This window comes from Cydia amplana, chromosome 15 (assembly GCF_948474715.1).
Source record: "Cydia amplana chromosome 15, ilCydAmpl1.1, whole genome shotgun sequence".
NCBI lineage: Eukaryota > Metazoa > Arthropoda > Insecta > Lepidoptera > Tortricidae > Cydia > Cydia amplana.
In genome coordinates, this window is record NC_086083.1 from 1,885,245 (window position 1) to 1,897,760 (window position 12,516).

A 12,516-nucleotide genomic window follows, 5' to 3' on the forward strand; every position below is an offset into this window, starting at 1 on the left:
ACGAGGCGAGTCGGATCACAGGTTGTATCTGGTCACCTTGAAAAATCCGTTGATATAGAAATATTCCATTGATATGAGTGCACTAAAATAGCGCTGTACATGTCTTCTGTTAGCCTGAGACGGCAGTCATAAGCAATATTTTCAGTAGGTATCAACATTTTTTTAGTCTGTGTGGTCTGACCCGATTCACCCTGTGATCCGATTCTCTTCGGTCTACTATATATCAAGCTGGTACTGATATAGTACATTATATTAAATACCTCTCACTGCGTTCGAGCGCCAAACTACCTTGGCAAAAATGACTAATGAGTGCTTTTCATCCCTTGGTTAACAATCTACTATTAATACTCCAAATCAGTTCAAAATCATGAGTATGAAAATGTAACTGCGCACATTCACCTGACGCCAAGGCAAAAAAATAATATATAAAAACATTTCCCAAGTAGTTACTTCCGTTGTTGATATTTTTGTACATAAATTACCTTTTCTACGAAACTTAATCGTTTATTAGCGTGTGTCACACCACATAAAGCTTAAAAATCGTGCCGTCACAAATTATGACGTCATTGTGACGTAGTTGGTCCTATTGTGTGTATCCAGGTCACGGTGGCTTGGATTTTAGAAATCTAGGTATCTAGATAAAAATAAACTTGGTTAAGACTTAAGAGTCACGGAGAAGACAAAGACAGGGAAGACCTATAGTAGCATACAGGTGATACAGGGAGATTGTGTCATAAAAGAGGTTATTTTTGAGTTGAAATGTTTTTTCAGGGTTCCGTCCCAAAGGGTAATAACGGGATACTATTACTATTAAGACTCCACTGTCCGTCTGTCTGCCAGTGCCACCAGGCTGTATCTTATGAACCGTGATAGCTAGACAGTTGAAATTTTCACAGATGATGTAGGTATTTCTGTTGCCGCTATAACAACAAGATAGATTGAAAAAGCTCAAAAAGCAAAAAAAACACCGGACAAGTGCGAGTCGGACTCGCCCACCGAGGGTTTCGAACTTTTAAGTATTTGTTGTTATAGCGGCAACAGAAATAGATCATCTGTGAAAATTTCAACTGTCCAGCTATCACGGTTCATGAGATACAGCCTGGTGACAGCCAGACGGACAGATGGACAGATGAGTCTTAGTAATAGGGTCCCGTTTTTACCCTTTGGGTACGGAACCTTAAAAAAGTCTGAGTAACCGAGACGGGATTTGAACCCACGTCTTCAGCTTTCGTTAGTACCTAAAAATAAATCTCACTTTCTTTGTGAAACTTCATGTTTTTCACAACAAAACTTGGGGTCACAAGAATTGACCTTTTTCCACTTGACCACATGCTTTCAAGGTACATAAAACCAAATTACACACCTTATAATTATACACATAAAGTATATTTTCCTTTGATAATTACTTCGGTTTTTGCATACGTTTTCGGCTGAAGCTTGGCCAATCGATTGTACTATAATTCGGCATGTCGTGGAATGTAAAAAAGTTCGCTATTGTTGTATTGATCTGATTTGACGATTGATAGCCTGCAGCGATATCATGGCCACATTTTTATCACCTGTCATGTCATGCGTCACTTTCGCACTTACATACTTATTAGAACGTGACAGGCATGGTGACAAATGATAAAGCGCCGACCATCTTAGCCCTACTGGATACGTTTTTAGGGTTCCGTAGCCAAATGGCAAAAAACGGAACCCTTATAGATTCGTCATGTCTGTCTGTCTGTCTGTCTGTCCGTCTGTCCGTCTGTCTGTCCGTCCGTATGTCACAGCCACTTTTCTCCGAAACTATAAGAACTATACTGTTGAAACTTGGTAAGTAGATGTATTCTGTGAACCGCATTAAGATCTTTACACAAAAATAGAAAAAAAACAATAAATTTTTGGGGTTCCCCATACTTCGAACTGAAACTCAAAAATTTTTTTTTCATCAAACCCATACGTGTGGGGTATCTATGGATAGGTCTTCAAAAATGATATTGAGGTTCCTAATATCATTTTTTTCTAAACTGAATAGTTTGCGCGAGAGACACTTCCAAAGTGGTAAAATGTGTGTCCCCCCCCTGTAACTTCTAAAATAAGACAATGATAAAACTAAAAAAAAATATATGATGTACATTACCATGTAAACTTCCACCGAAAATTGGTTTGAACAAGATCTAGTAAGTAGTTTTTTTTTATACGTCATAAATCGCCTAAATACGGAACCCTTCATGGGCGAGTCCGACTCGCACTTGGCCGCTTTTTTATTTATTCAATAATGTCAGTCTTTTCATAATAAACAATTTCAAAGAGCGCTTTAACATTCAAGTCACTAGAATTCATTATTAAGTTAGCAAATTTCAATTTTTCGGTTGCCAAAGGGTAAGGATGACTCACTAGACCGGCCCGAGCCCAGGCCGAGGCATCCAACACGTCATTTTTTATGACGACTGATCGGTGATCACGTGGTGCTTTCCATAGAAAATGAAGCGCCGTAAGCTCCGACCTCTGACCTCTCCGACCGTAAGATTCGGATTTTGAAATAGACATCTGTTAGATATCTTTTAGACATCACCAAGATACGATAACGATATGGTTAAGATCTAACCTGTCAAATTTGACATTTCCGCGATTCTGGAGATACTCTTGAACGATTTCCACAAGATATGGCTTAGAGATCCAATTCACATCTAATAGATATCTAACGTAAAAGTGACATTGGTTGCCCGAATTGCGCTGCAAAAGTCAAAAATTGAAATCTAAACTATAACGTATCTAGAATGGATCTAGTACGTGTCTTCTCTTGTGAATATCTTGAAGTTCGAATACGGCAGCCGGTCTAGCGTGAGTCTTATGGTTTAAATGCTCGTGGTATCTAACTTAAACAAAGTTTCTCCACACATAAACATGATTTACCACACTTCCTTACAAAAGTCCTATTTATTAATTGACTTACAAAATCCCCCCATTAAGAAGAACTTCAAAATGGCCGAATTCGGTCATAAATTTAAAAGAGCGGAGATTCAGCATTTACATAATGGCCCCATCAATAATCATTGGGCTGTATTAGAATTTATCGACGGGGTACATACAGGTGGGAGCGGTTTGTCATTTTCGTGGCCATTTTTAAGAGCCCATCAACGTGCACACTAGCGCCACTGCTAAATAATCGTGATAATTTAAATTTAACGAAAGATATTTTAATAAAGGGGGCCGCTACGTACTGTATCTTGTATCAAAGTATGTTGTGGTGTGTTGTGGATTCGTCAATCTATGAACTCAAAACAATAACGGCCGTTTTAACTTTGGCCGGCCGTGGAAGAACCTTAAAAGTACGACGAGGAGTGGCAGTAGGTATATATATATATGTATATATACTGGTGTCAGGCAGCATGTAGGTATAATTGTTTGCCATTAATGTTTAGGAATATATTTCTTACTTATTTACTTACAAGTCTCGTCTGTTACAAAATATAATGAAAAATTAGAACTACAACCATTTAACAGAAACAAAACTTATTATCTTTAATTAAATTATCAACAATTTGCACAGGAAAAAACTTTGCCAACGTATTTTTGGGCCAGCCTGTATAGAATGATAATAATTTCGGCTGTTTTGTGATGTATTTTTATTACGTTATAATTATGTTAAAGACTATTAAAATTACTTTGTGCCTAACGGTACAATTCATTCAACAATTGCGAATGGTACCTATTTAAAACAATATGAAAGCCATCAATATACAGGGTGTTCGGAAGTTCCATTAAAGCGCGGCCATCTGTCAGCGAGACGGATGCGCGGTCGGTAGTTCTGCGGTCGACGGGTTTAGTTCAGTTCTAGGGTCTGTTTGAATATTTAAGGTTAGCGGGTAAGAGAAACATAGTTTTCATTTCTCATGCTCTGAAAGAGGGTCATTGTTGTTCTAAAAGGTGTGCAGATACGATACTTAGATACGCGATTAGTCCTTGTACAATTTAATAATTGAAATTCGGTTTAAATGGATTTGTTATACAATTGCCATTTTGATTTTTAACTCCTCATTCCATTAAATAACTATCAAACTGTCATCGAAATGTACCAAATTACCAATAAATCTATCGTGCATGATTAACAGTCGCGTGTCATGCATGTTAATATCAAACCCAATATCATGTATGTTTACTACACCGCCCGACAGTTTACAGTATGGGTATGGCAATGTTTTTTGTGAAATATTGAGACTGTCCGTTTTCCAAGTCACAAAACAGCAATGCTCAAAACCCAAGGGTAACGGAATCAGAGAATTTCGTCAATCAGGTGATTTGAGTAGGTGTTGCAAAAGCTTTATGAAGCTTACTTGAATATACAGTAAATAAACATAAGAATGCGTGAAAATACAACAAAAAAAATATAAATACATACGTCAAACAATCCCGATTATTCCCGAATATGGCTTAATATAACAGGAACATTTCAGCCGCAGAGTAAAGAATAGTAGGTGCTATTTATGGGAGAGATAAATAATGTTCTGTAGGGTTTTTTTAAACAAGAAATTTGGCGCGTTTTTTTTAATGTCCAGAGGTAAAGAGTTCCAGATTCAGACTCCAAGTAACTGGATGTGCTTACCTCTAAAGTGTCCTTCTATGGAACTTGCTAACTATGTAAACAAAAGTCACTAGTAGAGACAATTTTAATATGGCGGTTTGTTTACATAGTTAGCAAGTTCCATAGAATGACACTTTACAGTTTTATGCAGATTTTACATACATTTTCCACTCAAACATATTACAAATTTAAAACTAAGTCTCGTTACATAATTTCATGGCTTTCTCTAAATGTTTCACCACTGACTGAATACCCCAATATCAGTGTGATTTATTTCGTCTGTGTTTGCAGACCTCAGTCGGAATGGATTGCAGCTCATATTATTTGCTTTAAGGTTTATTCGGGTAATTCCGGAAATCGGATAATTCCGAAAATCATTGTAAATCACTCATATTCCGTTGTAGTAAGAGTCAGCTTTCGGAATTATCCGCCACTATTCGTTCATTCGGAAATACCCGAATACACCTTATCTGCAAATATCAGATAAACCGTTTTCATGTCGCACGCTTATGGATTGCAGGCTGAGTTGGGTAGTTGAGAAAAATAGTTTCGATTTGAGGGTTGTCACAGCACAAGAGGCCAATTCAGCTTTACCAATTTTTTACGGGTTTGAATCAGTTTTGATACGACCTTCACGATCGATCGTAAGACATTCGACTGATGCTGTGATAAGTTTGACTTAAGAGATATCTGAAATTTGTTTCGATTCAGGATGACTTTGACTTACTTACTGACAATTTTGAAAAGCCATAGAGTTGACTAGAGGCCGACGCTCGGGAGTTGCTAGTGTGGGGTGACACTAATATTTTTTGGGCCCACTCGGTATTGTTATTATTACGAAAGCACCCTACAAAGCCACAAAGTGTTCTCCATGCGAACTTCAATTTCTAAGCCCTAAAGTTATGACTAAACCTGTCATCTGTAGCCGCAGCACATGTACTTACTGTAAACAATTAACGGTAGCCTTGCGACCCTACTCAGCTGGTAATAAACTTAAATTATGCAGTATATTGACTTTAAATTAACGCTTAGCTGTTTTATTAGAGTTCCGTACTAAAAAGGTACCAGAGGAACCCTTATGGTGTGACTCTGTCCGTCTGTCTGTCTCTCCGTTTTGTTTTGGTTTACCTCTGATGTATGATAGAGATTAATTATATTGCTTAGTATTCCCAAAACTCTCTGTTAGAAAAGCTGTCCGAGGCAACAACTCTTATATTTGGTACTCTACCTAACAGGAGTATTTATCTAATCTAATTCCTAATTAATAACTCCTTTTCTCCCAATATTACATAGAAAAGTTGTTAGAACCTAAGTAGGTTCTAACAACTTTTCTGCAGACATTCAGAGGTATATAAGTATATGTATACCTCTGCATATTGTCTATTTCCCGCCCTTTAGAAGACGATTTTGATATAAATAATGGCTGGGCGAGAGAATGACCCCAAAAACAGAACAGTTTTCTGTTTGACTTACTTATATGAGCGTGTTGCCTTTAATATAAATTATAATACACAAATACCCATTAAGTATATACCTATGGCGTGGATAGGATTGTTTTATATTTTCATCATTATAGCCATAGCTCCTTTATTGATAACTAACAAGTACCATTCTACAGGATGGCCCAAAAATACGTTGACAAAGTTTTTCTAATTTTATTGTTTTATGAAATACTTACGTAACTAATCAGCACACTAGTAAAAACGTTATCAACGTATTTTTGGGCCACCCTGTAGTTAAAACGGCATCTATTTATTCATATGTTTTATGTTAATGTCATTAATAATTCATATGAATGTCGGCTTTTTAGGGTTCCGTACCCAAAGGGTAAAAATGGGACCCTATTACTAAGACTCCGCTGTCCGTCCGTCCGTCCGTCTGTCACCAGGCTGTATCTCACGAACCGTGATAGCTAGACAGTTGAAATTTTCACAGATGATGTATTTCTGTTGCCGCTATAACAACAAATACTAAAAACAGAATATAACAGAATTTAAGTGGGGCTCCCATACAACAAACGTGATTTTTGACCGAAATTAAGCAACGTCGGGCGGGGCAGTACCGGAACCCTCCGTGCGCGAGTCCGACTCGCTCTTGGCCGGTTTTTTAAACGTTTGTGTTGACTCAATACACTGTCCATACTTCCACTGTACCCCTTCAGGCCATGATAAATGACAATTTCCACTATTAATACCCACCCATTTGCCGTAATGGACGTGGCGGACTCTGGGCTCTGGATAAATCGGGTCGGCGCTGTGTGGCTGGTCATTGGGATATTCGTGTTGGTGTTTAGATACTTAATTAGGAATATTTTGATATGGGACTAGTTTGTTTGATGGTAAGTTTTAATCATTTAGTAACAACATTAAACTTTTCTCACTTTTCTGTACCTAGTGCTACCTATGGTTTAGATGATGATGTACCTTCTACTGGTTTAGATCTTGCAAGTTGCACACTCTTAAGGGGCCCACTGATTACCAGTCCGCCGGACGGTATCGGCCTGTCAGTTGTTCGGAACTGTCAACTTTTTGTTCTAACTGACAGGCCGATATCGTCCGGCCGACTGTTAATCAGTGGGCCCCTTTAACCGTTTCGTTGAGTGTTCCATTTTCGAAGACTTGGCTGTGGCGGTGAACAATAAAATTAATTCTTGACACGACAGGTGTGCCTTACCCCAAAGAATATGATGGCACGCCTATCGTGTCATACGCCACACATTAAAAACAGTGATGACACGCCTGTCGTGCCGTCCGCACCGAATCGGTTAAACTTTGAATCAGGCTGTCACAAAATAAGATCTAGACTTAGCTTTAGGAGATAAGCGTCTAGACAGTAAGTACTCCATTTAACCATCTAATGATAGTAGGTAGTATGTAGGTATGTCTTTTACTTTAGTAGCTACGAGTATGTAACAATAAACTCGTCTGGTTTTTAAGTGGAGGACCGCTTTTCCATACAATATTATGGAAAATATTTTTGACGACCGGTCTATTCTAGTGGGTAGTAACTGACTATGACGCCCATGGTCCCGGGTTCGAATCCCGGTAAGGGCATGCATTTATTGCCATTTAGTTCAGTTGCAGTTTAGTTTAGTTGCCATTCCACCCAGGCACACCAAACGAAATTATGTGAGCCTATCTTTACTTTTGAAACTGTTAAAACAAAAATAAAGATAATGTCGAAACAATAGGGGACAATAGGGGGAGGGGGGGTACATTTGTAATTAAATCACAAAAAATATCGTCTTTATTTGTCTCTTCCAGTTCCGGCGTGATCCCCATGCCTCGCTAGATGCTGTGCGGCGCTATCTGGACCGCGGCGCCCGTATCGCTACGTCTAGCGGAGGCGTTCCCCGCTGCGCGTTCCTTCACCGCGCTCGCGATGCATGCGGCGCGACATGATGATGACTCTAGCTTCATAGGTGAGTGGAAAACTGTTGTAAGGGAGTGGAGCTACTATCCAGTCCGTTCACGTGTCGCGACAGGAAAGCTACTCTAGCTTCATAGATGCGTTAGAACTCAAAGTATAGGAGTGGAGTTAGTATACAGAGCGTTCAAGGGTTACGCCTGGAGAGTTACTCTAGCTTGATAGGTCAGTGTTATGCCGAGCTATGGGAGTAGAGTTACTTTACAGTTTACAGTCGGACCAGACGATCCGTTTGGAAAGTGACTCTAGCCTTAGTAAAGTCTAGCGTCAAGATATTGAAGTAGAGTTACTATTTTGTCTGTTTCAGTCTGCTCTAGGATTTTATACTATAACTTAGTTACCTAAAACAAGCAATGTTTCAAAATGTTTTCTTCAAAGTTTAAGTATATACTGACAGTTATCCAAGATTGAACAGACGGACATTACCATAACGAACCCTCATTCCCAAACTTCCCCGACTTGACGAATTCGCAAGTTGAGAGCATATAGATTACCTTAACCTAGATCTCGCATTATTAAATTTATTAAGCATCAACGACTATTTATTAAAAGTTATTCCTCATATATTATAGAGTCTGTGGGGAAAGAGAAGAGTCGTAGAATGTATGGGATCCAATACATTCCACGACTCTTATAAAACAAAGTCCCCCGCCGCGTCTGTCTGTTTGTATGTTCGCGATAAACTCAAATACTACTGAACGGATTTTCATGCGGTTTTCACCTATCAATAGAGTGATTCTTGAGGAAGGTTTAGGTGTATAATTTGTTAACCCGTGCGAAGCCGAGGCGGGTCGTTAGTCATACATAAGTCCAGATAAGGTCGAGGCTTTTGCTCCAACTAGTTTTTGAGATCTATGCGCGAGGGTCACTTGTCAACATAGTTATCTGAACATCTCATGCCAACGCACCCGTTACTGAAATTTAAATATCTACTAACTGTCAAAAGGTCCTAACAGTTTGTCTCATACTTCGATAATCAACTTAAGGTCCTTGGTTTAGAGTGCAGTTCGGAATAACACAGAAAAAAAAAGCGGCCAAGTGCGAGTCGGACTCGCCCATGAAGGGTTCCGTATGTAGGCGATTTATGACGCATAAAAAAAAACTACTTACTAGATCTCGTTCAAACCAATTTTCGGTGGAAGTTTACATGGTAATGTACATCATATATTTTTTTTAGTTTTATCAGTCTCTTATTTTAGAAGTTACAGGGGGGGGGACACACATTTTACCACTTTGGAAGTGTCTCTCGCGCAAACTATTCAGTTTAGAAAAAAATGATATTAGAAACCTCAATATCATTTTTGAAGACCTATCCATAGATACCCCACACGTATGGGTTTGATGAAAAAAAAATTTTTGAGTTTCAGTTCGAAGTATGGGGAACCCCAAAAATTTATTGTTTTTTTTCTATTTTTGTGTGAAAATCTTAATGCGGTTCACAGAATACATCTACTTACCAAGTTTCAACAGTATAGTTCTTATAGTTTCGGAGAAAAGTGGCTGTGACATACGGACGGACAGACAGACGGACAGACGGACAGACGGACAGACAGACAGACATGACGAATCTATAAGGGTTCCGTTTTTTGCCATTTGGCTACGGAACCCTAAAAAGACCTTACGACAAGTACCAATTTTTTAGACTTGCAGTTATTGTTAGTGAAATTGAGGCTTTATGTTTAGGAAGTAAAGTTGCGTTTTGAATACATGTTAAAGTGGTTGAATTTATTGTTTTTCGTGCAACAGCTGTTATTCATCAGTCTTAAAAACCGTCTGAGTTGAGTTTGGTCATAGAGAAAAAAATACATAGATTGCTCACTCCATACATCAGTTTTAGTAGGTACCAAAAAGACTATTAGCATCTAGCATCGAGTAGTGGAACTATCAGTACTGCTACTTGACAATAGATGAAGCACCGACCGGAAAGTCTTATGCTGTTGAGATAAGACTTTCCGGTCGGTGCTACATCTATTGTCAAGTAGCAGTACTGATAGTTCCGCTACTCGATGCTAGATGTAGACACTGAAATTAATAGTCTAACTGATGTATGGGGTGAGCACTCTTGTCTTACTATATTTCTCTATGATTTGATTAAGTTCAAAGAACGATTATGGACTGTGTAGCCGCCGTGCAGGTCAGGAGCTCGACGACTCAAATAAAAAGCTTCAATTCTTAGTGAACTGATATAATTCTCCAATGTAGTGGTTACAAGGCGTTCTTGCCAAAACGGTTAAATGTAGAAGTGGTGTGGATGTTGTATGAAGGCTGATGAGAGAGTGATTTGCATAATTTCAATAGTACAAAAGGTGGTTTAAATTTAGGTGCCTCTAATTGGCCGCGATACAAAGTATGTGGAGCGCTCCTATTGGTGCTTAAGAAAAAGCTTCCAAATACTAGCCGAGCCCGACGGCCTCGTTTAGCTACTGCATTAGGAATATAGGTATTGAGATTGTATACAAATATAAAAGTTGCGTTCGCAACAGACTGCCCGATTCGAAGCTTAAGATTCGTCAATTATTAGATCTAGAAACGATATGGATTAGATGTGTCAGTGTCAAAAGGGACGTTTTTGTTTGAAGAAACGTCACTTTTGACACAGACATATATAATCCATATCCCATATCGTTTCTAAATCTATTAATTCACGTATCTTAAAGTTCGAATCGGACCGTTAATCATGATTAGGTACAAATTGTTTACGATCATACCGTGACTGAGTTTTTAATTGTATTAGATTTTTCCTTAAAAAATACTACTACCTACTTACTCTACTAGGAAAAAAGTGTACAATTTTTAGAGTAAGGAAACCCTTCTCCTATAACACGTCAAAACTTGCAGACACGTGAAATTTCGATTTGTCAAAATTAAAATTTAAAATTGAATGGAATGGGAGACCTTTTTATAGATAGTTTGCTATACTATCCTTATTACTAGTTCCTTTGGAGATAGAGATAGATTGAGAGAACTAGGTATACTATCTATTTTTAGAACTAATCCCATTATCCAAATTAAAGTTAACAGAAGCTAACCCCAATAACATATTTACCCTAATCACACCCCTGTTACCACAAAAATCGATAGGGTCATTCTCAGCATGCGTTATCCTTTATGGCCTTATTTTTATTTTAATGTTGATTGTTTTTCTTTGTCAGATTTTGATAAAATTTGGTGGATAGATAGAGTTTTCTATTCTGTACCAATGTAAGTGCAATTACACCGTATGTCGTATGTCATAAATAAAATCTTAAGGGGCCCACTGATTACCAGTCCGACGGACGATATCGGCCTGTCAGTTAGAACAAAAAGTTGACAGTTCCGAACAACTGACAGGCCGATATCGTGAATATCGTCCGGCGGACTTTGAGTTACGAAAACGTATCATACTTTTTATCGTGACTCAAGGGAAAATGATTTTTTTGTCCCATTTTGAGATTTCGGAGGTATTTATTTCGACCAGAATGAAGGAGCTCTACAACCCTACAAATTTATCAAAATCAGCCAAAAAAAAAAACAAACGGGAAAAAAATAAAAACCGCCCAATTCAGTCCTACTTCATTCAAGTAAACAGTTGTTTCGAGAATCGCCCGACAACCCTGCCCAAACCCAGGTCACGCGACAGCCCTATCGGCAGACATCGCGGCGCCTGCATATAGACGATTTATTGCTTACTCATTTATGGCCGCCTGGTACCTTTCCTCCTATTAATTTCTGAGTATACTAGTTGCTCATTAAATTCTGAGTACCAGTTGGTAGACTAATCGCAGAACAGGGGGTCGCCAAACCAAACTTAAATAATAAATAATGTATGGACATAGTTACGGTGACTTTTTTTTCGTAGCACCTGTCATGTCATCCTGATACATAAATATTTTCTTTTCGTTTGGCGCTTGTCGAAGTACGATTGTCATCTTAGCCCCCAGCTGGCCTAGCCATGCTGACAATCGACAACGAAACGCTTTGTGTCTCTCTATCACTCTTCCATATTAGTGTGAGAGAGACAGTTGCGTTTCGTTCGCTACGGAGCGTTAGCGATTGGCATGTTGGCTACGCGGCCAGGCCGAACCACAAACAACACAAACACAACTCTAATCCCCGTAGTTATAGTTACGTCAAAGCGCGTTCCGAAATAGCGCCCCCGGGCCTTATTAAATTTCTTCACCGGCCTAAGATACCATCTGCCCTTCGTTAACCCAGGTAGCAAATTGACGTCAGCGACGCACAGGCGACGTCATTTATAGGTCATAATAAGGTCGGTCATTTATTCGTCGAGAATAGACGTTTTACTGACGTCCATTTGGGGTCACTATCAGGACGTACCTTTTTGTCACAAAATTGACGTTTTAATGACGTCTATTTAGGGTCACTATCAGGACGTACTATTTTAGTCACAAAGTTGACGTTTCACTGACGTCTATTAGGGGTCACTATCAGGACGTACCTTTTTGGTCACAAACAAGACGTTTCAGTGACGTCTATTTGGGGTCACTATCAGGACGTACCTTTTTGTTCACAAATACGAC

At 38.8% G+C, this 12,516-nt stretch overlaps 1 protein-coding gene across 1 annotated transcript in view; it reads left to right on the top strand.

Annotated features, from left to right (window-relative positions):
• LOC134654447 (protein Fe65 homolog) overlaps positions 1–12,516 on the top strand; it is a 98,905-nt gene that overhangs the window by 2,067 nt on the left and 84,322 nt on the right. Inside the window, exon 2 of the mRNA XM_063509892.1 lies at positions 7,834–7,991. Within this exon, the coding sequence (XP_063365962.1) occupies positions 7,862–7,991 (130 nt within the window). The 5' untranslated portion in view covers positions 7,834–7,861. The remainder of the gene's footprint in view (positions 1–7,833; positions 7,992–12,516) is intronic.